Source organism: Mustela erminea, chromosome 9 (genome assembly GCF_009829155.1).
Source record: "Mustela erminea isolate mMusErm1 chromosome 9, mMusErm1.Pri, whole genome shotgun sequence".
In the NCBI taxonomy this organism is placed as follows: Eukaryota; Metazoa; Chordata; class Mammalia; order Carnivora; family Mustelidae; genus Mustela; species Mustela erminea.
Genome location: NC_045622.1, coordinates 53011273 through 53025685, shown reverse-complemented (window position 1 = coordinate 53025685; position 14413 = coordinate 53011273). Strand labels below are relative to the sequence as shown.

The window sequence follows — 14413 nt, the reverse complement described above, 5'->3', positions numbered from 1 at the left end:
AGAGCCTGGAGAAAACACGGCATGTCTGGGAGCTGCAGATAGTGTGGCTGGGCTGGTATAGGTGAGGAAAGGGAGGAAAGGTAGAAGCGAAGGGGAAGAAGTCAGGAAACCCAGCCCACAACAGCCCTGTGAGCGTGTTGAAGAGGCTTTCTTCCCAGGGCAGTGGGGAGCCACAGAAGGCTTGTGAGCACAGGAGTATCCCCTTCCAATGGCCATGTCTGTGTGAAGGGTTGTGGCAAGGTGGAGGCAGGGTGACCAGCAAGCAGACATGAGAGAGGCAGGGCCTCAGTTATTCAGTGGGGAGGGATAGCTTATAGGTCATCAACCCAAATAAAGATGTTCCATCCAGCCTCTCTCTCTGCCCCCACCTCTGCCTCCCAGCGGGGGAGGAGTCGGGTTTCCTCAGCTTTGCCAAGGGAGATCTCATCATCCTGGACCATGACACAGGAGAGCAGGTCATGAACTCAGGCTGGGCCAACGGAATCAATGAGAGGACCAAGCAGCGTGGGGACTTCCCCACTGACTGCGTGTATGTCATGCCCACTGTCACCTTGCCACCGCGGGAGATTGTGGTATGTGGCTTGGGGGTGGCAGATGGATAGGAGTGTCCTCTGGGTCTCTCTTTGTCTTCTTTGCATATCTGTAAAATGGAGTGAAGAATTATAATAGATTTATGGTCTGCAGGTCCTGTGAAGAAGATCTGGGGGTCTTACAGGACCACAAACTTTGAGCTGGGGAAGCTGTCAAACCTGTGCTAGGTGGTGAGGGGCCTAGAAACTGCATCAGATGAGGAACTGCTGGGGGTGAGGGATGCGAGGAGAGTGGGGAAGGGAAGCATCACCTCGCACTGCCTGTGAGCAGAGCTGGGAAGGAAGACCATGGCCCTTCTGGATCGCAGCCCTGAAGACTCAGAGCCCGGCTTTGCAGGCAGTTGCTGAGCTAGGCACTGCTGACTGGGCAGTTCTCTCACCACATCCCCCTACTTCAGCCAGCCTCTATGACAGACCTGGCCTGCTTCGGACACAGGATATTCAGGAAAGGATCCTGAGTCCAGCATGATGGAGGCCACAGTAGCTTCAGAGATCCCAAAGAGTTGGAAAGGACTCCCGGGGTCAGAATGGTGTGAGGGTCAACCCCATGGCGGCAATCTTCCCCAGCCCCAGTCCAGATGACTCTGAGTTTTACCATGTTGATCCCGGGAGCCCCAAGTGAAGAGCTGACCTCAGACTTCTATTTCTTGGTTTCTAGGCCCTGGTCACCATGACCCCTGACCAAAGACAGGACGTTATCCGCCTCTTGCAGCTGCGGACAGCAGAGCCTGAGGTGCGCGCCAAGCCCTATACGCTGGAGGAATTTTCCTACGACTATTTCAGGTGATGGGGAAAGCGTAGAGGGGGACTAGGAGAGTGAGCCGTGGGCTTCTGTTACTGTAGTCTGTGCGGTGGGGTTGCCTTGGGATGCTCCTGCCTGGGGGCAGGGACAGTATCAGAGGGAGCAGGGGAACAGTTTGTTGAGATAACCCTTCCTGTGTCATTTTGTCCTTTCATTTAATATATTGCAACTGTGGTGTGGCCATCCCAGGTGGGGTCCTGGGCACTCATGACCAGTGCCTGCCTCACCAACTCACAGTCCTGGTGGGGAGCTAGGCACAAAATTGGGCAGCTGTGATTGTGTGTGCCCAGCATTGTGGTGGGGATGCTGGGGGATGGGAGTGGGGTTGGAAGATAGGCTTTCTGGAGGAGGTGGCGTCTGAGCTGAGCTATATAGGGGGTGACCCAGCAAGGCCAGAGCAGAGAAAGCAGAGAGGAACAGAGGGGAGGAGACCATGGAGGCGGGCAGGGCTGGCTTTCTAGCTGAGAATGTAAGGTCCAGGGAGGGCTGATGACTCACCCCAAGTCAGTCTGTGCAACAGAAAGAGTAGGGCCTTCTGTCTCCATAACAGGTGGGAGAGGGGCGGGTCTTACAACCTGGGGGTCAGTGCCAACTGTGTTGTGTCAGGCCCCCACCCAAGCACACGCTGAGCCGGGTGATGGTATCCAAGGCCCGTGGCAAGGACCGGCTGTGGAGCCACACACGGGAACCACTCAAGCAGGCACTGCTTAAGAAGATCCTGGGCAGCGAAGAGCTCTCGCAGGAGGCCTGCATGGCCTTCATTGATATCCGCACCTGTGCGGGTGGGCACCATGGGCCCCAAGGAGGGGACTTCCAGGGAGCGGGGGTCGCTAGGCCCCTGCCTCTAGGGTTTCCATCCAGATACCTACTTCCTTCTGAGGGGCCTAGTTGGGTTGTGGGCAGCGTGGAGGGCTGTGGATCCATTTGCCTGGCACCAACAGTGTGTGAGTGGCAGCCTCATCCATGGTCTCCTCTGACCCTGTTCTTTGGTTCACAGATGCATACAGTGTCATGTGCTAGGCCAGGCATGGAGACATAGCTGTGACCAGGGCCAGTCCCTGGCCTCATGGCATTTACAGCTAAAAAGGCAGACATGCTGATCGGGACTGTGCTGTGATGGGGCAGAACTGATGTGGGCTTGGAGGAGGGCAGGATGGCCTTCCTGGAAGAAGGGGTATCGAGGCTGAGATCTGAGGACTGAGCAGGCCCTAGTCAGTCAAAGGGGAGATGAGTGGGGAGTGTTCCAGATGAATGAGCATGCCTGGATGGCCTGAATCACAGAATGATGCAGCATGCAGAGGTCTAGAAGGAAATCTGAAGATGTGGGCTGACTAATGAAGGGCTCCCAAGTCCCGCTAAGAAGCTTGGACTGTATCCCAAGGCCATGAGGAGCCCCTACGTGATAGGATGGCACAGTCAGATTTGTGATTTGGAACATCCGCCCTGGTTGCTGTGAGGACTTTGGATGTGGGGTGGGGACAAGGTGGGATCACTGGTGAGGCGGTGGTCAGAGGAGTGGAGGAGAGGGAGGGCAGTCAGCATAGAGAGTGGGGTGGGTGGGTCAAGCCCATCTCCTGAGTGAGTAGTCTGAGGCCCGGGGTCACACACTGGGGTGGGGGCAGACCCCGTTAAAGAGTGTGGCCTGCTGGGTCAGTGTCACCCACCCCCTGCTCCCACTGGTTGCAAGCCCTTCCTTGACGGCTCCCCACCCGTGCTCAAGTACATGGGCGACTACCCATCCAAGAGGACGCGCTCAGTCAATGAGCTCACTGACCAGATCTTTGAGGGTGCCCTAAAGGCTGAGCCCCTGAAGGATGAGGTGTACGTGCAGATCCTGAAGCAGCTGACTGACAACCACATCAGGTGGGTGGGAGTGGTGGCGGGTGAGGGACGTCTTCCCCCACTAGTACTCACACATGAGCACCCACCCTCCTGAGGCAGCAGCTGTCCCACCTGGCAGCAGTCCTTCCTCACTCAGGACAGGAAGCTGCCCTTGGGCCCCCTCACGTCCCACCTCTGCCTCAAGGCCCGAGGTCAAGAACCAAGAGGTGGTGGCTGCGCCCTCAGAATCGGTCCAAGTTTAATAGCACCAGCTCCTCCTAAACTTCCTGCCACTCACTGCCGAACCTCCTCTTGACACCTCTTCCCAGCCCAGACTCCACTGTCAGCCTGCAGGTTCTGCCCATGAGCCTGTGTCTCAGCCTGGCACAGCTGTGTCCTGCTGGCCGGCTTCTAGAAGCTCTGGCTGAGAACTCACACAAGCTGAAGGGGCTGAGTCCCAGAGTGTGTTACTTTCTCCCTGCCTGGCTGGTTCTTGGCAGGAAGGGGACTTCAGGCCCATGCTAAGTGTGAGACTGAGAGAAGTCCCACCCTTATGCCCAGATCCCCAGTTCCCTCCTCAGCTTTGCCATTTTCTGCCTCTCTTACAAAATTTATCACTCAACCTTACATCAGATAGCTTCACGCTGCCAAACCACAGCCAGCATTTATCTCTTTTTTTGCGCACCAGAATTTGCCTCAGCCTTCAAAACTGAGATCAGAGGTCACCTCCTCCTAGAAGCCCTCTGTGCTTCTCTCCTATCAGGCCCAAGGACTCAGAGTGGTGCCTGAGGGAGCCCAGGGCCCGGTCTAACTCTGTGCTATTCAAGAATCCATGGGTTAAAGAGCTTCTGCCCGAACAAGGATCACACACTGCTTCCATCTCGCCGGGAAACAAAATCTTAGCTGGACCAAGAGTGCTTGGTTGATACAGCTGGCTTTCATTCTGGCACAAGCACTGGCTGGCCGGCTGTGTCGCCACTCACAGAGTGGCCCACCGCACTCTGACTAGCACTCTGGCTGTCATGGAGCTGGGTCACGGCTGGCACGCACTGCCACGGTGAGGAGCCGAGGGATGTGCTGCTCCTCGGGGCCCTCAGACGCTTGGCTGGCCTCTTCCGGCAGGTACAGCGAGGAGCGGGGCTGGGAGCTGCTCTGGCTGTGCACGGGCCTCTTCCCGCCCAGCAACATCCTCCTGCCACACGTGCAGCGCTTCCTGCAGTCCCGCAAGCACGGCCCGCTCGCCCTCGACTGCCTGCAGCGCCTCCAGAAAGCCCTGAGGTAAGGCCCCACGGAGCGGAGGCAGCAGGCACAGAGCTTGGGGCAGGGGTTGGGAGGTGTCCCCTGGGGATGAGGACGTGACCACACAGTAGGTGGGATATGTCCCTGGGGTAGCACAGCTGCCAGCCAGCCTGAGGTGGTGCCCACTCGGGACACACTTGGTGTCTGGCTGCTCAGAGGGGCTGAGGCAGGCCTTGTGGTCTGCTGTGGAGGCAGGCCCCCAGGCCCCACCTCCTGTTCTGCAAAGCCCCCTCGGTCCTCTGCCTCGTTCCGTCCCCTCCACAGCCCTAGGTGGGGTGCTCTTCTCCTCTCATCCTACAGTTGAGGAGCTGGAGGCTCTGAGAGGTTATGTGACTGTCACCTGGTAGGAAGTGGTGGACAAAATTAGAATTGGGGTCTGGCTCCAAAGGTCCCCCTGCTCCCTGCTCCCCATGGCCCAATGAACCTGCTGCCTCCTGACTGCTCCTCCATCCATCTCCTGGTTTTCAGAAATGGGTCCCGGAAGTATCCCCCACACCTGGTGGAGGTGGAGGCCATTCAGCACAAAACCACCCAGATTTTCCACAAGGTCTACTTCCCTGATGACACCGATGAGGTGAGGGCCTCTGGCTTCTTGGTCACTGGATGCTCCTGAGGGCCAGGCTGAAGACACAGGGAACAGTCCTGATGCCTCTCCCCTGCCTTCCCCACATGTGCCCCCACCCTCCTGCTCCTCAGCGGAGTCAGGGCTCAGCTGAGGGTTAGAGACTCCTGAGTCAGGAGGCCTGGGGTTCCCTGTCCAACCTCCTGTTATCTCCAGCAGCTTCCCTCTCTCCTAGGAGTCTCTGGCTCAGAGAAAAGTGCTTTCTGCCTCAGAGCTGAGGTCTGTGCCGGTGCCACCTCCCTTCTGCTGGCTCTGTACCTGGGCACAGGCCCGCCTGCCCCTGCCCCCTGCCGCCCAAGCCTCCCCATTGCCCTGAGCCCACTTCCCTGCAGGCCCCTTCCTTCCTCCTCACCGGCCTGGTTGTGGGTCTCCTTGACCAAAGGTCCTGTCTGTCTTCCCATTGTGTCCATTAGGTCAGGCTGCTGCTTGACTGCTGCTCCCCGCTCCATCTGAGCACAGGGTCTCATTCAGAGGAGTGAGTCCAGCACTGAAACTTCTAGCTTAAAAAGCAGTTTTAAAAACTTTAGAGACTAGAAACTCGGAAATGCCGTAATAGGATTCCAGTGACAAGGACAACAAGTCAAGAAATCCTTTCCTGTCCTTCCAGTGGAAGGTTAAATGAAGCAGTGCCCTGACCTCCACCCCAGGCTCCTTCCCCTCTCTCCTTTTTCCTCCCTTTCTGGAATTTGCTTTCTTCTTCCTCCGGCCTCTCTCCTCCCAAACACCCTGCCCATCTGTGCCCCCTGCCCCTCACCCCCATGCTTGCATAGCCAGGCCCAGAACCCTGGAAGCAGAGGTCAAGTCTGTGTGGGGGGTGGGGAGGACACAGTCTGGGAAGGTCCAGACAGGAGTTGACTTCTTCCTTTTCTTAAATGCCATGCCCAGCTCTAGACCCATGGGGAAACCCCTCTCTTGGAGGGTGGCCTCCATGGGAGGGGAGGGGAGAGGATGGGAGGCGACAGGAAGGGGCTCAATTATAGTTGCAGGCACAGACAGAGGGATGCAGGGGGCCCCAGCAGAGGCCTTGCTAGAGCCAAGTAACTGCTCCTTCTCCCAACACTCCTCAGGCCTTTGAGGTGGAGTCCAGCACTAAGGCCAAAGACTTCTGCCAGAACATCGCAGCCCGGCTGCTCCTCAAGTCCTCAGAGGGATTCAGCCTCTTTGTCAAAATTGCAGACAAGGTGGGTTGTGGATCCCTGGCTTCCTATTAGGCCACTGTCAGTCTGTCTGTTGGAACATTTGCTTGGGCTATAGGAGCTAGGAGCTTGTAGGGCAGCAGGGAGGGGAGAGAGAATGGGGGAGGGAGGAGAGGAGAGGAGAGAGTTGTGCTTGCATGTGGCATCGGGGTCCCTCTCCTTATATCCCCTTACTTATAGCAGCTTCCTTCAAATCTTGCTCTTCTGGTGCATAGCAGAGCACGGCCTCGAAACTCTTGGGAGCCATGTGGTACTTTATGTTCTGGATACACCAGGCTCAGCACTCTGCCACAACACACATGTACTTCCAGATTTGATTTGACTGGTCCTTCGGCAGCCTTGCTGAGACCGATTAACCGTCGAAATAACCCTTGAAAGGAGGGTGATTATCCCTCACCTAACAGATCACAAAACCTGGACTCAGAAAGGTTAAGTAACTCATCCAAAGTCGCACAGCAAGGATGCAGACCCAAGCAGGTCAGACTCCAAGGCACAGGCCCCTGTCACCATAACATACCGTTCTCCCCAGCTTCTGTGTCCGTGGAGGTCAAGGGCCCAGTTTTAGAACCTCTTCTTGTGGGAAGGCTTCCCTCACCACATCAGGTAGATCAGGGGCTCACCCACAGTTTCCTGTGCACCCATGTCTGTCTCATTTCACAACTGTCCCCATGCCAGACGTGGGGGACCTGGAGAGGATCTCAGTGAGATCCTGGACCCAGAGGAGCTTGGAGCCTGTGGGAGGAGCAGGTCACGGATGCTGCAGAATGTCTAAGGGGGGACTAGGCCCCATTCTTGGTCTTCTCCCCAGGGTCTAGGGAGGCGTGTAGTCAGTCTTTGCTGAATGACAAATGGAATGACTGTCACTCTGGGCAGGAAGTAGGCTGTGTTCTGGAGACATTCAATAGGCACAGTCAGGGCAGGGCAGGAAACCCCTTCTGGCGGTAAGAAGAGCAACCAGGAGGACCTTGGGTGGGAGAGTGAGAAAATTCAGTACTGCTGGAACTAAAATGAGTGGACTGCAATGCACATGTCCCTAGGTCATCAGTGTCCCTGAGAATGACTTCTTCTTCGACTTTGTTCGACACCTGACAGACTGGATCAAGAAAGCGAGGCCTGTCAAGGATGGTAACGTGAGGCCAGGTCCTGGGATCACGTGAGGCCCGGAATGGGGCACGTGCTGGCTCAGAACCATACTTCAAGGTCCACCTGGGTGGGACCTGAGCTCGGGCCTCCTCCAGGGCTGGTGCTGGGTGACCCTCTGTGCTGGGACCCTCTGGGTGACCGCCCACTTTCTGCCACAGGAATTGTGCCCTCGCTCACCTACCAGGTGTTCTTCATGAAGAAGCTGTGGACGACCACAGTGCCCGGGAAGGACCCAATGGCCGATTCCATTTTCCACTATTACCAGGTGAACCCCCTCGCCCCTCTCTGCGGTGGCTGCCTCCATGCACTCCTGTCCTTGCCAGGAGAGGGGTCTATAACCACAAGGCCCCCAAGAGATTCCTGCTGGGATCCTCGGGACTGGCTCCACCTCACACTCTTCTTCTTCCTCAGGGCCTTGTACTTTCTTCTGAGCTCTTAATCCCCACCTGTTCACACTCTTCTCTCGATGAGGGTCCTCTGAATTCTGTCCTCTGAATTAATTCCAGGGTCTGCTGTTCTATCTGGGTGTATCTGGGTGTATCTGAGGCCTGTGTGAATCTGCAAACCCTTTCCAGCCAAGCATGTGCCTGCGGGAAGCCGGGCTGGCAGCAGCGGGGAGCCCTCTCTTTTGTATCTGGCACTTTTCACTCATTTTGCCCTTCCAGCAAACCCCAATAAGCAGGCATATTGTTCCCACTTTATAGAGGGAGAAACTGAGACACAGAGAGACTAAGTGACGTAATTATGATGACAGGGCAGGTGGAACTGGGGTTTGATTCTGTGTCTTCACAATGGCAGACTCGGCAACCTTTTCTGGGCTAGCCCATTTACCTTTACCATTTACCTGTGGGGCAAACGGATGAGGATGCTGGGAAGGCTGGAGGAGACAGGGCTGGTGGCTACTACAGTAAAGAGAACCTTGACCTGGGAGTCTGCAAGACTCCTTCACACGTGAGCTCCGCCTCTCCCAACAGTGCCCATGTAGTGACTGGCAACATGAATGTCAGCTGTCAGTTCCCCCAAGGCAGAAACCCACATTAGCCAGACAACTCCCTCTCCCCTCTTTCCCCTGTCCCAAATCATTCACCTGATGACTTCACCTCCCAAATCTCTCTTAAACACCTCTCCATTACCACCTGTACCCACTCTGGTCAGTGCATCGTCTTTTCTTGTCTAGATGAAGCCAGTAACATTTCCCCTGACCTCCCCTGTCCATTTTTACCCTCTTTGAATCCATTCTCCACAGGAGGTCATCATGCTTTCAGGACCCCTCTCAGTGGCTTCCCATGGCTCCCAAGGTAGAAACCTAAATCCTGACTGTGGCCCTGCATGGGGGTGCCACTAGCTACTTCTGCTACCTTATCTTATATCCAGCACCCCATTGTTCATGTTTTCAGGTGTGCTAGGGAGGCTTTTTAACATTCTCTCTTTGGGAAGCTCTTCCATAGGTTCTTTCCTTCACCTACAGAGCTTTTAGATGTTTTTTCAATCATAAGGGAGGTCTTCCGTCTTCCCAAGACTAGATCAGTTCAACTAGTTATATGCTGTTATAGCACAGAGAAGATTGAATCAAAGATGATAATTATTTACATTGATTTGGGGGGATGGTTGTTCTGGACTACAACTACAAGTTCTAGGAGAGTAGGGAGGATATATGTTGTTGCTTAAAGGGCCTGGCTCATAGTAGATGCTCAACGAGTCTGTGTCAGCTTGGTGGACGGGTGAATAGGCAGGGACTCAGTGTATGAATAGGTGAGAGAATGGATGGTGAATGAATGTATGGTGGCCCTTAGGGGGCGGATAGATGGACAAATGGGAAGTGGATGTGGGTAGGTGGAACCATCTTGGTGGACGGATGGGTATGGATGGGTAGATAGGTGGGTGAGTAGATGAAAAGGTAAATGGGTAATAATTGACTCAGGTTTCTAATCTGCAGTGTGTCCTTAGGTCAGCCTCAGTTTCCCTGTGCTTCAAAGAGTGGGTGAGACAGTTGTGAGGCTGTGGGCAGTGCTGGCCCTTTAGAAGCTTCGTCTTTGCTTTTGGTCCACTCTTCATCCTCTGTGACTCTGTTTCTGGGTCTGGAAGTTCAAAGTGGGGAAGACCTGGTGCTGCTGATGAAACCAGCCGGTCTCCAGGGAATACAATGGGAGGAGGAGGCCAGCCTGAGAGGCTTTTCTCAAGGAAGGACAAGCTTAGAAGGTTAGGGGTATGGAACAGTCTCAGGTTCTTCAGCTAGTCACTCGCTGAAATACTGGGAGAGGAAAGAAATTCATACGTGGCTTTGCTTTCTGACTGTAACGGGCTGCATCTGTGCAGGCATGACTCCTCCTTCCCTGTGCTGTGCCGTCTTCCCTGGGGGCACAGTATCAGCTGAGGCTGGGGAGACAGGGAGGCCCAAATGTGGGGTAAGGCCATGGAGCTGGCTCAGGCTGGTGGGGGGGGGTGGGTCGGGGGGCACCTGCTTTCTCCAGTTCCTTGCGCACCTACGCCCAACTCTGCCCTGGCAGGAGCTGCCCAAATACCTCCGGGGCTACCACAAGTGCACACGGGAGGAAGTGCTACAGCTGGGGGCCCTGATCTACAGGGTCAAGTTCGAGGAGGACAAGTCCTACTTCCCCAGTATCCCCAAGCTACTACGGGAGCTGGTGCCCCAGGACCTTATCCGGCAGATCTCCCCTGATGACTGGAAGCGGGTGAGTATGGAGGAGGCAGTAGGACTAGGGACACTGCTGAATGGGTCTCTGGGCCCCCCACGGGTCAGGGGGAAGGTGCTGGCCAGCAGCCCAAGGAAGTCTCTCTTGTGGCCCCTGTGCATAAGGGTGACACCTTCCCATCTTCTCTTCCACTTGCTTTAGTATCCAGTCTTCCAGGCAAAGGACTCACCTGGCTGCTTGGGAGAAATCTGTTCTATCCTGGTTACCATGGTGACCTGATTGCACTTGATACTCTTTGGCCTACTTGCTTAGGGGAGGGCGTGGAGGGAAGGGAGATCAGGATTCCATTAACTGGGATAAGAGGAGAGCCCTTCCTGGCCTCCAGGACCCCCAGGGCCCGTGACAGCTAACAGTGCAGGTGGGATAGGAGTGACGGGAGAGGCCTCTGACCCATGCTCCCCCGGCAGTCTATCGTCGCCTACTTCAACAAGCATGCAGGGAAGTCCAAGGAGGAAGCCAAGCTAGCCTTCCTAAAGCTCATCTTCAAGTGGCCCACCTTTGGTTCAGCTTTCTTTGAGGTGAAGGTACGTTATGGGTGGCTTCTCAAGTGTGGGGAGTCAAGGAGTGGGGGCAAGAAGGCACAGAAACTCCTCCCCAGGACCGTGGGAAGCAGCCATGGCCTCTGCCACCTGCACTGGCAAGGAAAGGAGGGAAGTACCCTCAGCTTTGTACCACCTAGGTGTTTCAGCCTGGGGACATGAGGAACCACCAGGAGCTCAGCCTGGGAGGGGAGGCAGATAGGTAATGGAGAATGAACTGTGCTGTGTGTGACAAGGGGGAGCCCCCATCAAGGTGGGGGGAGTCTCAGAGGCCTACCCAGACATTGAAGGCTGAGGGGCAACACCTGCATTTTCCTGGAAGACCCTGGGGAGAGCTCCTGGCAGAGGGCCTAGCATGAGCACAGGAAGTGCAAGTGGTTGACTACGGATGGGTGTAGGATATGAGGCACACAGACTGTGGTGAGACGGCTTGGAAAACAGGCAAGGGGGTTGGGTTTCCTCCTGCAGGTGGTGGCTGACCCTGGAGGGTTCTGAACAGTGTTGATGGGGCCAGAAGTGCACTCTGACTGCAGGGTGGGGTGGGGGTGGGGCTGAGAGGCAGGGGTGAGGCAGGAAAATGGTGGACATACTGGCAGAAGTGTGGGGATAGGTCAGGACAGAGAGGAGGGGATGGCTTGGTTACATATCTTGGAAGGGGGCCTTTTGAGAAGTCTGGCTGTGCAAGGAAGAGAGGGAGGCACAGAGATAAGCTGGAGGCAGGGGTAGGGTTCAGAGAGGGTTTTTAAATATGAAAGGCATTTGGGCTGAGAGAGGAGATAGCCCAGACTCCTAGAGGAGCAGGAGTGAAGGGATAAACTGTCACCAGGAAGAGTGGGGGATGGGGTCATTTGGGGACCCATAAAGGGACCTGGGTGGCACCGAGGGCCCAGCAGAGGTGGGAACCATGAGGCTGTGGCAGGGTTGCCAGCTCTGCTACATGCCTGGCATCAAGCAGGCAGCAAGAGAGGGCAACTTAGTCCTAGCACTCAGCTTTTCCTGCTCTGGGCTGCCCCAGCTAGAGCTGATGGTTTCTGGCTCTCTTTGCTAGCAAACTACGGAGCCAAACTTCCCTGAGATCCTCTTAATTGCCATCAATAAGTACGGGGTCAGCCTCATCGATCCCAGAACTAAGGTGAGCACTGACAGGGGAGAGCAGGGGTGGGGAAGTGGACTTCTCTGCCTGTACCTCTAACAACAGTCTCAGGACCCAACCCCCAAAGAGCCCTTGCCAGCCACCATCCTCACTTGATCTGCCCTCTTGGCCATCCATCTTGAGAGGCTGTGTTTGCTTTGACCATTTCCTTGCCTGCTCCATCAAAACTGCTCTCTTAGAGTTATTAGCCAATGCCTTGCTACTCAGTCCACTGAACTTTTTAGTACTTGGCCTGTAAGCATCACTGGACCCTATCAACTACCCCTTCCTTCAACAGTGCTCTCTGTCCCTATTGGTCAGGATGGCAGGCTGCATGCTGGCAGGGGAGGGGGGCAGGGTGCAACCACTGCTCACATCCTTGGGCCAGAGCAGTCCTCACCAAGGGAATCAAGAAGCACAGTCCTACTACATACCCAGGAAGGATACAACTGGACCATTGGCCACCACCTTCTGCTTGTGCTCATGTGCCCCACATTCCTGGTTTTTCTCTTCTCTCTCTTGGTCGTTCTTCTCACATACTTTAATGGGATTCTTCTCCACCCACACATATCATGCTCCAGAGGCTGTCCTTGTCACCTTCTTCCTCCTCAGGACCCCCTCATTCATGATCACTGTTGCAGATTCTTCTAGCCTCTCCAATTTCCAGTTCCAGCTCCACATGCCCCAAAGCCTCCCAGACTTCCCTGGGTGTCCCACCATCTGGCCCCAAATGAGGCAAGGGGGCCAGAGGTATCTGCTTCCCCCAGCAGCTCCATGGCAGAGCTGTCTTCTATCTTCTTGCTCCTTATCTTGTCTGAGGGCCCAAGGTCTTTCCGATGGGTGGTGTCTGTGAGCTAGAACTCAGGGAAGTGAGGCCGGAGGGTCCAGACAATACAGCCTCAGACTTTCTCTGCTTCCCCAGGACATCTTGACCACTCATCCCTTCACCAAGATCTCCAACTGGAGCAGTGGCAACACCTACTTCCACATCACCATTGGGAACCTGGTGCGCGGGAGCAAACTGCTCTGTGAGACATCACTGGTGAGAGCTCTTCTGTTTAGGCCTGGTGGGCTTCCTGCTTTGCCTACAGCTCCAGCTATCATCTGTCTCCAGAACAGACAAGAGAGTGCCTGGCTTGGCCTGAGATTGGGATCAAGGGTCAGACTGGGCCAAAGTCAGGTCCCTTTGAGGTTCAGCTTAGGTCTGGGAAGGGGCATAATTTGGGGCTGAGGAACAGACCCTCATTTAATAATTATTTGTTGAGTGACTTTAGTACTAATCTGGGGACTGAGACTTTAGCCCCTTAGTTCAACAGTGGACACATTAGCAATGAGGTTTCTTCCACTGAGCCGAACTTCAAAGGCATGGCTCAACTGGTAGAGCCTTTAGAGTCAGCAGTATTTAAGAGATCTATAAGCCAGGGCCTTCACATGGGGTCCTAACAACTTAGAACCTTAGAGATCTGGTGGGATGTGTCCATCCCTTCAGGTGTACAGCTGGGGAGACTGAGTCCAGAGTAGGACAGGATTCTCCTTTGTCCAGGGCTCTGCCCTCTGCAGTTTCCTGGAAGTGTTCTGGGTCTCAGTGCGCTGGTCCTGTCACACTTTTTGCTCTGTTTATCTTCTTGCTCCTGTTTCCAGGGCTACAAGATGGATGACCTCCTGACTTCCTATATTAGTCAGATGCTCACAGCCATGAGCAAACAGCGGGGCTCCAGGAGTGGCAAGTGAACAGTGAGGGAGGTGGTGCTGGCTTGGGCCCATCAGCTACCTCTGCAGGTGGGGGAGGACTTTGCCATCTGGGCAGGGAGGCTGGGTCAGGCGGCCACCACTGATTATATCAACTTGGCTTCCTATCCTCCTTCCAGTGAGGCAGACTTGCTGGGATGCAGAACTACCCTTGATCTACTGCTAAGGGTTGGTTCTAGTCCCAGCTTGCCATGGCCTTCCCAGTTGTAAGAGCCTGTGCTCCTTGGATGCCTTTCTTAGACCTGTCCTACCATGTGACCTCTTTTGATTCTCTGTGCACCACTGCAACAGGGAATCAAAAGGACAACTTGATTCTCCGTACTGGGACCAACAAAACCAAGAATATTCTGAAACCTAAGGGACTGGCTTAATTCCTGTACATCCAGGATCCTCAGCTGGGATGGGGGAGACAGACTACTTTTATATATTGTAGTGTGAGTGCTGAGCCCCTGTGCTGGTTTCCCCTGATCACCTCAAGGTATAAAGTATGTGTTTCATCTTCTGACCCTATAGTGTCCTTGCTGGGGGAAGGGGAGAGAGTGGGGGAGTGTGTATGGGACAAAGACAGGGTCCTGGGGGGAGTGGCCTGTGTAAGTATCTCCTTTGTCTGTGTGTGGGGGGCTAAGCTTGTCTGGGTTTGGGGGTAGGGGTGCCTGAGCCCAAGGCGGGCTTGAAAGGGGCTTAAAGGAACTGGCTGGGACCAGGGTGGGGTAGGAGGAAATGTTGGGACATCAGTCTGAGAGGTAGGGACCTAAGTGTGCCGGGGCTGGGGATCTAGAGGAGGAATCAGCTTCTGGGCCTTAAGT

The 14413-nt window shown here is 55.1% G+C and overlaps 1 protein-coding gene across 1 annotated transcript in view; it reads left to right on the top strand.

Moving 5' to 3' along the window:
* The window catches only part of MYO7A (myosin VIIA), an 87385-nt gene extending 73273 nt beyond the window's left edge, over window positions 1-14112 (top strand). The window contains exons 36-49 of the mRNA XM_032357919.1: window positions 382-572; window positions 1249-1373; window positions 1999-2156; window positions 3102-3255; window positions 4336-4491; window positions 4981-5086; window positions 6202-6315; window positions 7368-7455; window positions 7632-7738; window positions 9981-10166; window positions 10595-10711; window positions 11775-11858; window positions 12781-12900; window positions 13500-14112. Of these exons, the coding sequence (XP_032213810.1) occupies window positions 382-572; window positions 1249-1373; window positions 1999-2156; window positions 3102-3255; window positions 4336-4491; window positions 4981-5086; window positions 6202-6315; window positions 7368-7455; window positions 7632-7738; window positions 9981-10166; window positions 10595-10711; window positions 11775-11858; window positions 12781-12900; window positions 13500-13589 (1796 nt within the window). The 3' untranslated portion in view covers window positions 13590-14112. The remainder of the gene's footprint in view (window positions 1-381; window positions 573-1248; window positions 1374-1998; window positions 2157-3101; window positions 3256-4335; window positions 4492-4980; window positions 5087-6201; window positions 6316-7367; window positions 7456-7631; window positions 7739-9980; window positions 10167-10594; window positions 10712-11774; window positions 11859-12780; window positions 12901-13499) is intronic.
* Window positions 14113-14413: the final 301 nt, after the last annotated feature.